General features: G+C 38.1%; 1 protein-coding gene across 2 annotated transcripts in view; it reads right to left on the minus strand.

Moving 5' to 3' along the window:
• Positions 1-14,111, minus strand: part of ATXN10 (ataxin 10) — a 185,644-nt gene that overhangs the window by 83,133 nt on the left and 88,400 nt on the right. Inside the window, exons 8-10 of one of the 2 annotated variants that reach the window (XR_009223868.1) lie at positions 13,901-14,009; positions 12,202-12,371; positions 10,537-11,235 (exon numbers count right to left, since the gene is read on the minus strand). Coding sequence is in view for 1 of the 2 variants with exons in the window: in XM_058568147.1 (XP_058424130.1) it covers positions 12,202-12,371; positions 13,901-14,009 (279 nt within the window). In the remaining variant the exon portion in view is untranslated. The remainder of the gene's footprint in view (positions 1-10,536; positions 11,236-12,201; positions 12,372-13,900; positions 14,010-14,111) is intronic. The other variant, XM_058568147.1, reaches the window with a different exon arrangement.

Raw genomic sequence — 14,111 nt, forward strand, 5'->3', positions numbered from 1 at the left:
CAGCATGGCAAACAAACCCGCACATGGCCTAGCTGGCCAGCCCTCCTCTCCACCCTGCCACTCCACCTCCCAACCCTCCGGTCCTAGGCAAGGCCAGCACACAGCACGGGGTCCCACACACCTGCTCACAGGTGCTGTTCTGCCTGCAAGCCTGACCCTCTCCTCCACCTGCATAACTCTTTCTCATTCATCCTTTAAGGCCTAGATCCTAGGGGCTCTTTCTGAAGCTCCAAGGTGAGCCATTTATACCAGGCATTTAGAACATTTCTACTACTATGAATACTTTTCACACACAACTTACTCTACTCTATTAAGTGATGTGTTTTCATCCCTGTCTCCCCCTTTACACTGTGAATTCGCTGAGAGTAAGCACTGGGCCAAATCCATTTCTGCATTCCCAGTGCCTAGAGTGTGGGTGGTGCACAGCATATGGCAGACACATATTTGTTGAACTGAACTAAAAGCTCTTACCACTAAGCCAAATAGAATGTTCGTTCATATTTGGAGTCAAAATTATTCCTGATTTTACTCCTGACTGCAACACAGCAGCATACATGAATTCAAACGAAAATCCACAGCTTGAAACTAAATATCACTCTTGGTGCATTAGAATGTGATGGTATGAAATTAAATTCTATCAGTACAAGATAAGCAATAGCTTTTGGGGGGAGGGCAGTCCGGTAGTGATTTCAAGTGCTGATGAAAAAAGTCTTTTATAAGAACATGGCTTTGATCCTGTTAATTTTCAGTTGCTGCCAGGAAAAAAAAAAAAACTAAATATGCTAAAGATCAAACTGTTTTAGATGTTATGATAGATGGTTCTATTTTTTTTTTCTTTTTTTAGAAAAAGAGAGAACTCTCCAACATTTGAAATAAGAGAACTTTTCTCATTTAACCAAAGAAATGAAGCCTGGGGAGATATAAAGAAATTTCACAATGTCAGAAGCACTCAGATTTTCATTGGGTAGAGATATGTAATAGAAATCCTAAACACTTAAGCACTCAGCAAAAGCTAATGTACCCAAATCAGAACACCTGACAATAAACTCATATTCCTATTCCTTTGAAGAGGAAAAATATAATGTTTAACACATTAGAAGAATAACCTTTACATTTTCTCCTTTCTCTCTCTCTCGCACACACACACACACCACCTACCACCCCTATCCCAGCTATTAATTTTTTGTTAGCAAAATTATTCACATCCTATGCTAATGTTTTACTTTTTAAAATCTTCCCATTAAAAATATAATTGAGGAGGCCAGCCCACTGACGTAGTGGTTAAGTTCGCAGGCTCCGCTTCAGTGGCCCGGGGTTTGCAGGTTAGGATCCCAGGTGCGGACCTACGCACTGCTCATCAAGCTATGCTGTGGCAGCATCCCACATACAAAATAGAGGAGGATGGACAGAGACGTTAGCTCAGGGCCAATCTTCCTTAGCAAATAGATGAAGATTGGCAGCAGATGTGAGCTCAGGGCCAATCTTCCTCAGCCAAAAAAAAAAAGAAAGAAAGAAAGACAGAAAGAAAAGAAAAGAAAAAAGAAAAAAATATATATATATAATTGAAATTGTACTTGTTAAAGCTCCCAGATCTCGGCCAAGGAAGGGTTAAGGTGGTGGACTACCATGAAGGTAGAGCAAAGAAAGAATGACTGTAGTCATTAATGAACTAAGCATAGTCTCTTCTTGTCACAGAGAAAAGCAGGAATTCTAGACACGTGTCCTGTTCCTTTTTTAATAGTATCTTCTTCTTCTTATTAAAGTGATTCACGTTCACTAGAAAGACTATAAAAAGTATATGGTAAAAAAGAAACCAATTCTTAATTTTACCAGCCAGAGGTAACTGCTGTTAATGTTGTAGTATATTTCTTTTGGGTCATTTTATCATGCACTTATGTATTTGTGTACCTCAAATATACATTTAACACAGACATAAAATATATAAAAGTAGAGGTTTATTAGATACAGTGTTGTGTCCTGCTTTGAATTCCCACTGACCATGATATCACAAACATTCTATCAATACAGCAAATGTTCTCTGAAAACATGACTTTTATTGAATGCATAATATCATAATTTATTTAAACATTTCCAATTGACAGGAAAGTAGATTGTTTCTAACATTACCAATAATACTGAAATAAGTATAAGCATAAATATTGCTGACTGTGAGTGCTTATCATATGTCTTACATGGATTATCTAATTCACTCCTCATAACCACTCTTTGCCATAAATACTAATATGACTGTTTTTGGTTGAGTAAACTAAGTCACAGAGGCTAAATAATTTGCTCAAGTTCACCCAGCTATTATTTAGCAGAACCCAGGTTTAAACCTTTATAAGCTGGTTCAAGCCAAAGTTCCTCTATTATTTATAGTCAAATCTATGATAAGCTTCATTATTTCTAATCTATTAAATATTCTTGGTTATCCTGAAAAATCAATCAAATACTATTCAAGAACTCCAATGGTTTCATCTTTTTTTTTTTTGGTGAGGAAGGTCAGCCCTGAGCCAACATCCAGTGCCAATCCTCCTCTTTTTTGCTGAGGAAGACTGGCCCTGGGCTAACAGCCGTGCCCATCTTCCTCTGCTTTATATGGGATGCCGCCACAGCATGTCTTGACAAGTAGTGCGTTGAGTGCGAGCCTGGGATGCGAACCTGCAAACCCTGGGCCGCCGAAGCAGAGTACACGCACTTAACCACTACGCCCAGGCTGGCCCCTCCATAGTTCCATCTTTAACATTTTACTCTTTAATTAATCCCACATGTATTTTGGTGTTTGTTACAAGTGAAGTAAGCTTTTCCCAAACAGTTAACCACTTATCCCTGGTTCACTTTTAAAACCAATTTTCCTCTTCTCTCTGGGCTGCTGGGCTATCCCTGTCACTTGTTGACTCATAACTTCTCAGGGTCTGTTTCTAAAGTACATGCTCTCTTCCACTAGCCTATATACTGCTGTACATTGTTGATTATTTTAGCTTTAAAGTATATTTTAATATTGTTAAGACAATTCTCCAATTATTTTCATTTTATGTCAAAATTCTGGGGTTTTTTCCCTCAGTGGGATTTTAATTAGCCTAGCAATACACAAATAAATGAATTTGAAAACAATTAATATCTTTACAACGTTCCGTATTTCTGTCCAGGAACAAGGTACATCTCTCAGTATATGTGGCTGGTTTTCCCCTCACCTAAGTCTCAGATATTTCTTGTTATGGATACCGTGAAAAAAATGTTTTTACTCTTAAATTCAAATCCATTTAAAATCCCTGTTGTCTAGAAACTGATCAAAAGGCCAAGTAAAGAAAAATGAGGAGCAGTTAAGAAAACTGGATTCCAGGCTTTTACAAACTGCTGAGTCACCACGGCAAATTACTTCCCCAACATCTTCCTTTCGGTATCTGGGATATGGGTAAATTATGCCTCTCAGAAATATGCATGTCCCTGAAATGTAGTTCTCTACACTAATCTCAAGGAAGTCAATACTACTAGAACACTTCAGACCATAAAGAAAACAGTTCAGCAAGAACTAAGGAACGCCGTCACTGTCAAGAAGGACTTCTCAAGTCAGTCCCACACGTGCTGTTTTACAAAAGGTGCCCACTCTAAGGATTCACAGAAAGTTGTCAAAGGTTTCAAAGGACAAGCCTCAAACGTCTCTTTCTGGCGAGTGTGGAAGCACGGGAGTACAGTGGGGAAAGTCTGGGTCTGGAGTCAGGATTCAGCCTGCTATGGCTCCCAGCAAGTAACTTAACTACTCTTTTTTTTTCTATAATTTATTATTTTTTTCCCCCCCAAAGCCCCAGTAGATAGTTCTATGTCATAGCTGCACATCCTTCTAGTTGCTGTATGTGGGACGCGGCCTCAGCATGGCCGGAGAAGCGGTGCGTCGGTGTGCGCCCAGGATCCGAACCCGGGCCGCCAGCAGCAGAGCACACGCACTCAACTGCTAAGCCACTGGGCCGGCCCAAACTTAACTACTCTTAAGCTTTGACTAACCAGTAAAATGGGTTACTCATCCATTGTCCGTGAATTCCTTACACTACATACCAGGTATTACATGGCAGGTATTAAAGCAGACACATTGTGTCCTGTCTTCAAGGAGCTTACAGCCTAGTGAGGAAGAGAGTGATGGTGGGAATCACGTGAGAAAGCACAGAGTGCCTGGCACAAGGCCTAGAGCCTAGTTAGTATAAAACAGTAACAGACAATTGTTATATTTTATTTATGTATGTAGTATGATTCTTCCTTCTGAATAACGTTACCCCTTTTCTGCAAAAAAACAAGCTGATCACTCTACGACAAGACACAGAAAGGGGTTTTTGGGTCTTTAAAAAGAAAATATTTACAGCTGCAGTCCTCTAGATAGGAATTTTAATTTCATTTACTGTAACAGGAACTGTAAGCTCAGGAAACTAATGGTGACAGCTTGATTTATGAATTTTGACATATTTCTTGAACTGAGATTACATTACAAAGAAGTGGAATTCTAAGCAAGCCAGATCTTGCCTATACATTCAATCTTCAAATCAATAAGCTGGGATTCTGCGCAACTTGTTTCTGACAGAGGAAAAACACACAGTCTGAGACAGGCCATATACCCGTAATTTAAAAGTTCCTTAACATGCTCTCAGAATTGAGCTAGAACAGATTTTGATATTCATAGAAAACACTTCAGCTCTTTGCTAGATAATAACAAAAGAGAAATTCAACTCAGAAAGCATTTGTGGTCAAACTGAAAAGAAAAAAAAGATTCTCATCCTAAAGAAAGTTCTCATATTTGCTTTCACCCTACTTTTTCCAAAAACTCCCATCTATTAGAAAAACAATGAACACAGAATATGGAACATGAGGACTACTTTGAACTTCGATAATACCTAGGAAATACTGTCTACAAATTTCTATTTAAATACACACAATGGGGAGACACTGAAACGAACTAGATCTACTCATTTACAGCGAGATTGGTGGGGAAGGAAGGATGAGAGCAAAAGAGGTGGTAAGACACACCAGATAATCTATTAAGATACTTTATATACATAAAGAGGTGTCCCTCTCTGCTTCTGTATTAATCCTTCCAATCCTATATAACGTAGGTAAAACAGTCTCCATTTTACACATGAAAAAGCTGAGATGCAGAGAGGTTAAGTCACTTGTCTAAATTTACACAGCTAAAAGATAGTAAAACTAAGAGGCAAATCTGAGTTTATCTAACTCTTAACTCCTGTCTGGATTCTTTGTACTATTCCAAGCTTTCTATCTGTTGTAAGCTTCCTCCATAAGCATCATATGGATCCAAATGTGACAAGCCAAGCAAAGACAGAGGAGCCAGTGACAGGAGAACCCACTACCAGGACATTTTCAATAGCCTACTTGGAATTGCCCAATTAGTCAGGCACAGAGTTATGGTACTGAAGCTTCCTATAAACATGGAAAAATATGTATCTGGGAAAAGGGCAGATTAAGCCCTCTTAATCTTAATTATGATCCAGGAAGACCTAGGGAGACAGATTTCATGAACGACTAATCATCAGGGAGAAGCAAGGAAAAAGGGGTGGCGGTGGTGGGATGACCAGGAAGGAACTGGGCTTGCTAGTAAAACTGAGTGATACCCAAAACAAATTTTGCGTATGTCTTGGTTTTGCCAGTGGTCAGTTTATGTATGTGTATCACGCTAAAGCCTTAAGTAAAAACAACAGCATACATATGCTGAAATATGCACCAGAATTAACAACCTATAATATATTTACATACAAACACTGGGGGTACAGCTAGAGAATAAGGCAGAGGAGTAAAGAGCAGACAGAAAGGGTACAGGGGATGTGGGGTAGAAAGCCTTTCTGTATTGACCTGAGAAGGTTTCGCAGAGCAGGCACCTGTGACCTTGAGTTCGAAAGGCCGAGTTAAGGTCACTTGGGTGAAGAACGCAGGTCGGGAAGTCCACGCAGTGCTAGCACAGGCCAAGAACGCAGACCCTGGCCTTGTGTGAGGACAGAGCACCAAGGCCACACAACCCTGGCCCACTTTACAGCAGCACCAAGGACAACACTGGCACACACGAGTCAAGCAGTCATTTCTCTGCAGAACATTCCCTCAATCGACCACCTAGGTAAGTGACAAGTCAGCCAGCACCGACGTGCAAAACAAGTACCAAACCTCACTGAGAGCAACAATCTAAATAAAATAATTAGAAAATAGCAATAGGTTTTTTAAGTTTCATGATGCAACAGGCAAATAAGCTGCTTGAGAACACTTCAAATAGAAAGAAATCATTAAAAAGAGATTCAACAGTTTGCTTGCTCTCGCCCCTCGACCCCTCACGTCTGGATGTGAAAAGCTGAAAGGTACCACTCCCTCTCCAGAAAACGCAGCTAAGAAATGACCATGTTATGAATGCTGAACAGTTGTAAATTTAGTTTAAAACTTTAACAAAAAAAGTGCACTCAGATCTAAAAAGCCTCAACTTAAGATTAAAAAAATATTTTTTAATTACTTGCAAATATTATGCTATGTAGGTGTTCTTACAACCCAAAATACAGATATGGATAGGTCAAATAAAAATAAGGCAAATTACAGTAAGTTAGAATATATTCAAATACATCCTAAACATAAAAAATGTTCAAAAATAATTACAGAACCCAGAATTTAGAGGACATTAATTTTCATTTGAAAAAGTTATTTTATTTTTACTACATGTGTTTGTTTGCAAATATAGTCAGGAAATTTTATAGTGAAATATAGACTCCTTGAAGAGGAGGGTTGTGTCTTATTTGCTTTACATTTTCAGAACTTAAAACTGTGCTCAGTATGTAGCAGACACTCAACGAATATTTTAAAAATAAATTCTCATTCAAGAAAAGTATACTGAATACCTACTATGTGGGAGGTACAACACAGACACTGGGGGTAACACAACGGGCAAAACAGTTTAATGAAAAATTATCACAAAGATTTTTTAAGTATATAAATGAAATCTCCTTCATAATAGATAATCCTGAATTGCAGTGGCCAAACAGTTTATTGTCTTTACATGTTGAACTTTTCCATACAGCATGGACTTATTTTTAAATGAAGTTATGCCTGTAACAACAGCTTTATATGTGCATATGTTTGAACACATGGGATCAAACATATGTGTGAATGCGAGGAATCTATCAGGGAAGCGGAGGAAGAGAAGAAACTGAAAAACATTTCCACAAAACCTGTGGCAGAATGGATTCAACAGTCAGAACACCGGATGGCCCATCACAGTCAATGCAATTTCTTCAGGGGAAAAAGATGGCAGATAAATTAGATCACTTGCCTATCCGGTTTGAAAAATATATTTATCTTTATGGAAAAAAAATGTTTGGTTTTTCTTCTAATAAAGCATTCACTTAAAGAATTTATGAAAATAGTGAAGAAAAGAAGAATGGGGAAGAAAAAAACTAAACCACACCTTCCTTATTCTAACAAAAAAGAAACCAAAGAATGCTTTCTTAATGTTTACAGCATTAATACCATGTGCTTTGGTTTCAATAGAAACCGAAATAGAATCTCCATTTCAGGTCCACAAAGGTTTACAAGTAAACTAATCACTACAGATGTAGCAAGGAAATACTAAGTAAGTTGAGCAGAAAAAACAAGGTAAGAATAGAAGTCACTAAGTATGTAAGAACACCTCCCTACCATGACTTGGTAAAGTGAAGTCTAGCAATTCTTTTACAATTCAGGAAACACTACAGTCCAGCATGTGTATACACTTAAGAGTTCAAGACTCATGGGAAGACCGGGTAAATAAATTTCTGAGCACATTTTCAATCTGAGGCCAGGCACCTTGACTCTCTTACATACAGCCAAACGACACAAATGGAAAGGATGATTATCATCCTTCCTATTACTACGGGGCAGTCCAGCTCCTGTCCCTGCTTAAAGAGGACTGCTCTTGGCACAGCCAGCCCAGAGGACCGCGCTGCTCATCCACTCCTCTCCAACAGGCCTCCCCATAGATTTGTGTTAGAGGTATTAGTGCCAGTGCGGATCTCCCCTACTAAGGCGACTTTGTCTTCTCCAGAGCATGCAGACACAGTAGTTTTCATTCAATAAACGCTGGCTGAATTAAATCACACTTAGCCTCTCTGAGCCTTGGTTTCTTCATTTACAAACTGATGGTATCTTTTCAGCCTTTTCCACAGAGATGTCACAAGGCTCCAATGAACTAATGCAGATGAAAAGAACTCTGCAACAGCGAAAGGACCACAAAACTATAAGGGGTGCTATCCAGCAGGTAGGCACCACACTCAATGTAATGAAGGAAGTTACACAAACAAGCACAGAGACCCAGTTGGGCTTAAATGGCTTCTGATCAAACCTGAGAGCAATCAGGTAGTACACAAAGATTCTATGAAAATGTGTGTCAATAATTTTGGGATTCTGGTTCAAAGAGGCAAGGACAGTCCCCACAAGTTCCTAGAGTGGAAGCTTCACAGGAGGAGATACCTGTCTGTCTCATCTATCAAATGATCCCCAAGGCAAGGAACGTTCACATTTGATGAATGGATGAATCAGAGACAGAGATGTGAGCACCACCAGAGTGCCACACTTGAACAAAAAGGGGGCCCGGCTAGCCTAGGAGACCCCGATTCACCAGCCTCCAGCAGCTTCACTCTGAAGTCCTTCAGGAAGTGTATTTTAAACCTCTTCCTCCAAACCCCTGCAAAGCTCCCAAATGAGAGGCACCATGGTACAGGGGAGAGAGCACAGGCCCAGGAGCTCACAGTCAGAAAAATCTAAATTCCACTCTGGACTCTGCAACTCACTAACCGCAACTCACTTTAGGGAGAGGATGGCCTCTCCCTAAAATGTGGTTAGCAGAACCTGCTTTGCAGGGCTGATGCAAAGATTAAAGTTGATAAGAACATGTAAGTCACTAAGCACAATGCTGGGACATAGTACACTCAAATCACAGTCCCTTTTTTCTTCTGGGTGAAGGATGAACTTTAGTTAGGCTAGATGATACAAAATCCCCCTAACTCAGATCTTTAGTCAGAGCAGAGACAGAGTCAAAATTCCCCTTAGGTCCCAATTTGGGTAGAAGTGGATAATTCATCCAGACAATACAATGAGAATTAAGCCTGGTGATAAAGACCTGCTACATAATCAGCCATTTCTCCAAAATGGTAACTAAAGTCATCTAAGTGCTAGTGAACTCCATCCCTTGAAGCAACAACGAGCAAGGCCAATGTCTGTAACAAGCACCTGGAATCAGGATTCGGTTACAAGAATAAAGAAGTTTCTAGCATATCCAGGATAAGATTGGGATGTTGTATGAGATCTTTGGAAGGAGAAAAAAATTCCAGAGGTAATGCTTTCAGGTTAAGGTCTTTTGTTGGTATAGGTAAGAAAGTCGGAAAAACAGAGGTATTCTTATACTCAAAGAATGAACTCCTTCATACCTTCGAGAGTGTTTGCTCAGAAATCAGCAGTGCTATTAGCAACTGCACACATGAAGAACACACCATCAACTTCCTGTGAGCCCCAGTGACCTCTCCACAGCAGCACTTGGGCACACTCCATATTTACTTATGATGCAATTTGATCCTAACTTCAGTGAGTTATTTCATAAGCCTTTTAAGGGTTACTACATTTTGTTCCTATAAGAGGCCAATCCAAATTAGCAACAAAAGAATAGTTAAACACAAGAAAAACCACCTCTTTTGTGCTCCTTAAGAAAGGCAGTCTTAGTCATTAAAAAGGTAAAGTGTTTTATTCTCTATCAACTTTCTCTTACAAAAATCAGTCCAGTAACTTTCCAAGCGGGGATTAGTAATCTTCCACTCATACCTGCTTGAAGATGAGGAGGAGTCGAAATGGTATACATGAACAATAAAAGAGCAAGTTATCTGGCATTTGGTTCTGTCTAATGTCCCGCAGATATTATTCCAGTTATCAAATGCTGCATAACATACTCCCCCAAAATTTAGCATCTTAAGATGACCATTTTATTTTCAATCTTTTCTCTCCTCTGTTCTTTAGACTAGATGAATTCTACTGATCAATCTCCAAATACACTGATTCTTTACTCTATCTCTATTAAGTTAAGCTCATTCAGTAAAATTTTTAAATTTTATTTGGATACTGTATTTTTCAGTACTAGCATTTCCATTTGGTTCCTTTTTTTAAGAGTTTCTATTTCTCTGCTGAGCTATGCTATCTTTTCATTCATTAGAAGCATATTTCCCTTTACATTCTTGAGTATAATTATAATTACTTTAAAATCTATCTGCTAAACCCAACATATGTGTCACTGCACCATTATTGGTGCAATCTGTTATCTTTTTTCTCTTGAGAATGGGTCATATTTTCCTGTGTTCCAAGTAAGTTTGGATTGCATCCTGAACATTGTAAGTGCTATGCTGTGGAAACTCTGGATTCTATTATAGTCCTCTAAAGAATGTTGATATTTTTGTTGCAGCAGGCAGTTATCTTGGTTGAACTTCAACTGTAAACTCTAGGGTGGCAGCTCAAATCTCAGTACAATTCTTTTAACCTTACCTTAGCTGCTTAGAGCCTGCCCCATGCAGGTGTGACTTAGGTATCAGCAGGGATTTAGACGGGTGGTACACAGAAGTTGGGGCTTGCCTTCTCCTTTCCAGGATTCCCTCCTTCACTTTCCAATAGCTGTGGTCGCTCCAAATCGTTCTTTGATTCTTCAAGCCAAAAGGACTGTAGATTTTCAATCGGTTTTAACTGCCCTACATTGCACACAGTGTGCTGTTCCCTTCTTCCAACTGTTGATCCAACTCCAAAATCTGCCTCTGTGTGTCAAATTTGAGTGTCTTCACATAGCTGTCTTTTGTCCAGAGTTTATAATTATTATCTGCAGGTGGATCAGTCCAATAATAGCTTACAGGGCCATTAACAGAAGCAGAACCTACACAACTTACTTTTTTCCCAATTTTTTACTTTTTCTCACAATGTTTTGGGTCTTGAATTCAGAAAGGGTTTTGCAGGGCAGGCTGTCCCTGATTCATGTGGCATCAGCTGAGCAACTAAAGAACTGAGTTTAGAACTAAGGAACTGAGCAACTACCTAAAGAACTTCCAAGATGGTCTCTCGCTCACATCTGGTGCCTTGGTTTCCTCAACTAGTCTCTTTCTCTCTCCTCATTGCATCTCATCCTCCAAGGCATCTTCATGTGCACTTGGGACGGTGATTTAAGGGAATCTGCACTTCTTACATGGTGACTGGCTTCTAAGAGGATAGAAATGGAATCTGTCAGACTAGTCAAGGGCTCTATCAGAAACGGCACAGGATCACTCCCACCATATTTTATTATTCAAAGCAGTCACAGGGCTTTAGTCTTCCAGATTCAAGAGGATGGAGAAATAAATGCCAATCTTTAATGGGGGACTGGCAAAGTCATACTGCAGGAATACATGCAGAATGATAGATATTTTTGCAGCCATCTTGGAAAACTATAATCTGCCACACATATATTCAATATTTGATGAAGCAAAATAAATGCCATCCAAAGTAAAACTCTAGGAAGATACAGGCAGGCTAGTTCAATGTGAAGTATGTGGTCCAATTCTCCTGCCATCTTTTTTATCACCCTCTCACATTATCAATATAATTACCTCTAAGCTAATTAAGCACAAAAGAGGTTTCTAACAGCAGTGTATTGAGTTTCCAAAGATTTAATCCTTAAATATTCATTTCAAAATTTCAAAATACCCTAGGAGGAAATGCTTATGATGCTATCATCCATAAATGTAGGGCACAGATGTAAGTTAAGGTTTTTTTTGTTTTTTCTTAAGATAATGGTCAATAATAACTACTGTTTATTAAACATCTACTGTGTCCTTGAAAATTTCTAGGCTCTTTCAATATCTGTTTTTATTGACTGTTCTCTACATGATGTAAGAGTGTGTTTAAATGCACAGGTTAGGATAAGCACTGATAATTTATAAGAAAAGAGACTGGCTCAAACACATTAAGGACAAATACAATGAAAAATTACAAAAATACAAACCCTAATATAAATAAATATGACATACGTTTATTTGTGGGAATATATACATATATATATATCTCTCTCGAGCTATTTTCTAAACACTTCAAGCTTTCATTCCAAAAAAGTAAATATATGCTAAATTCTAAATATTATATTCTAAATGAAGCTATATATGTATGATACATACTAAGAAATAATCTTACCTTGTCCTGGTTATCTTTATTCTTGTAACACAGATTTCCAATCAGACGAATGAGATGAGACTTAAACCCTTCAGCCATATTTGAGATGTCACCTTCTGCTTTTATGCAACCACAGGTACTAAAGATGTTTGAGGTATCACTGCCAGCTACATGAATCAGTCGTAAAAGATCTATAACAAAAAGAATAAACTTCATATTCTATAGAAAAATTTCTAGTATTTTGTACTAGTTTTCCATAAACAAATCTAATTTATTTTAATGGATTAAAATAAAATAAAGGTAGAATACTGAAAGCCTTCTTTAAATAATAATTAGAAGGCTCTTCTGGTTTTGCTTTAACATTATTCATGACTCTAGTTTTGGGAAGATAAGCCATATTGATTATCCCAACTGGATTTTCTGTTTATCCACAAAGAAAAGTTAGCTAAAAATTTTCCACCATCTTTCTTAGAAAAGGGTTTCCAATTCCAACTTCTTCACGAAGGAACTCATGTGATGACTACAGTCAGCTAAGTCTAAAATAAATATCTGTCTGTAATGAGCCATGTGACAGAAACCAAGAAGCGTGTTGATCTTTTTCTCATTGTCCAGATAATCAGAAGGCAGCATGTGTTCTCCATAGATCTATTTTTGCTACATTCAGAAGAAATAACTTAATGTTGTTATACTCTATGAAATGCCTCTAGGCAGCCTATGAAAATAGACATTCTTTCAAAAGTTGTATTTAAGTGTTTCTCACTATCTCATTTAACCCTCCCGACAAACCTATTTAAGGCAGATATCACTTTCCCAATTTTATAATGAAGAAACCAGGCTCAGAGAAGTTAGTCATTTGGCAGAGCTGGGATGACAATCCACGCCTGCCTTGGCTCCAAATGAATGCTTTTTCCACAATCATTCAGTTTCCCAGGTTTGTGATGTTTTATTTTAATTACCACTAAAAGCACTGCATTCAAAATAAAACACTGATATGAGATTCTAAATATCTTCCACAGCTCACTCATCTACCCATCTAGATACAAACTCATCTACCCATCTAGATACAAACTCATCTTTCTTGGCATATGGGTCTCCAGAATAAGCATAATCTATTTTAAAGAAAAAAAAAAAGAAAACAGTGAATAGCAACACCATAAGTATGGCTAACCACAAGGAACAGGTTCTACTTGAATTATTTTGCAAATAGCTTTTTAGCAAAGATGGTAATATTTCAAACAATGGCTTCTTGTTTAAAACAGTTTTCTTATAAGACTGGAATACATAATTACTATGTGTAAGGCATTATTCTTCATGCCCCATAAATGTAATTAGGAAAAATTTACTAACAAATTTGATAATACTATAGTAATATAAAAATCACCATTATCATCGTTGAAATCCCCCCCATCATCATCAAAATTCCTCCATCATCATCATAAGCACCCCATCATCATCACAACCACTCTTGCTGAAACATCCACTGTGTGCACTCTGTAACAGGCATTAGTGTCCTCATCTACTCATTAGGCATCCTGAGTTAAATAGCGAGAAGTGGCAAAAGCTTGAGCTGTTCCCAAAACACCATGATTCCTGACAAGAAAAAATATACCAATACGCTGAAAATTAAATATCTGTGTTGGACTTATATTATAGTAATACTAATTACAGACAAGTCAAAGATTTCTTAATTAAAAATAATAACGTGTGATATTTCACTCACCAATCACTCTTTCCAGCAAGCCAGGAAAAACCTGTAGATAGCCGAGCAGATCAGTATTAGCAGTCATTTGACACAGGACATCGAGAAGCCTAATTGTAGCCAGTGCCTCCTAAAAAGAAAAGATAACATAACTTTTAAATCAGGCTAAGTACTTTGACTGTTACAAATAACTGTCAAGAACAAAATACTACAATAAATACTAAAGAGTCAG

Source organism: Diceros bicornis, chromosome 25 (assembly GCF_020826845.1).
Source record: "Diceros bicornis minor isolate mBicDic1 chromosome 25, mDicBic1.mat.cur, whole genome shotgun sequence".
In the NCBI taxonomy this organism is placed as follows: Eukaryota; Metazoa; Chordata; class Mammalia; order Perissodactyla; family Rhinocerotidae; genus Diceros; species Diceros bicornis.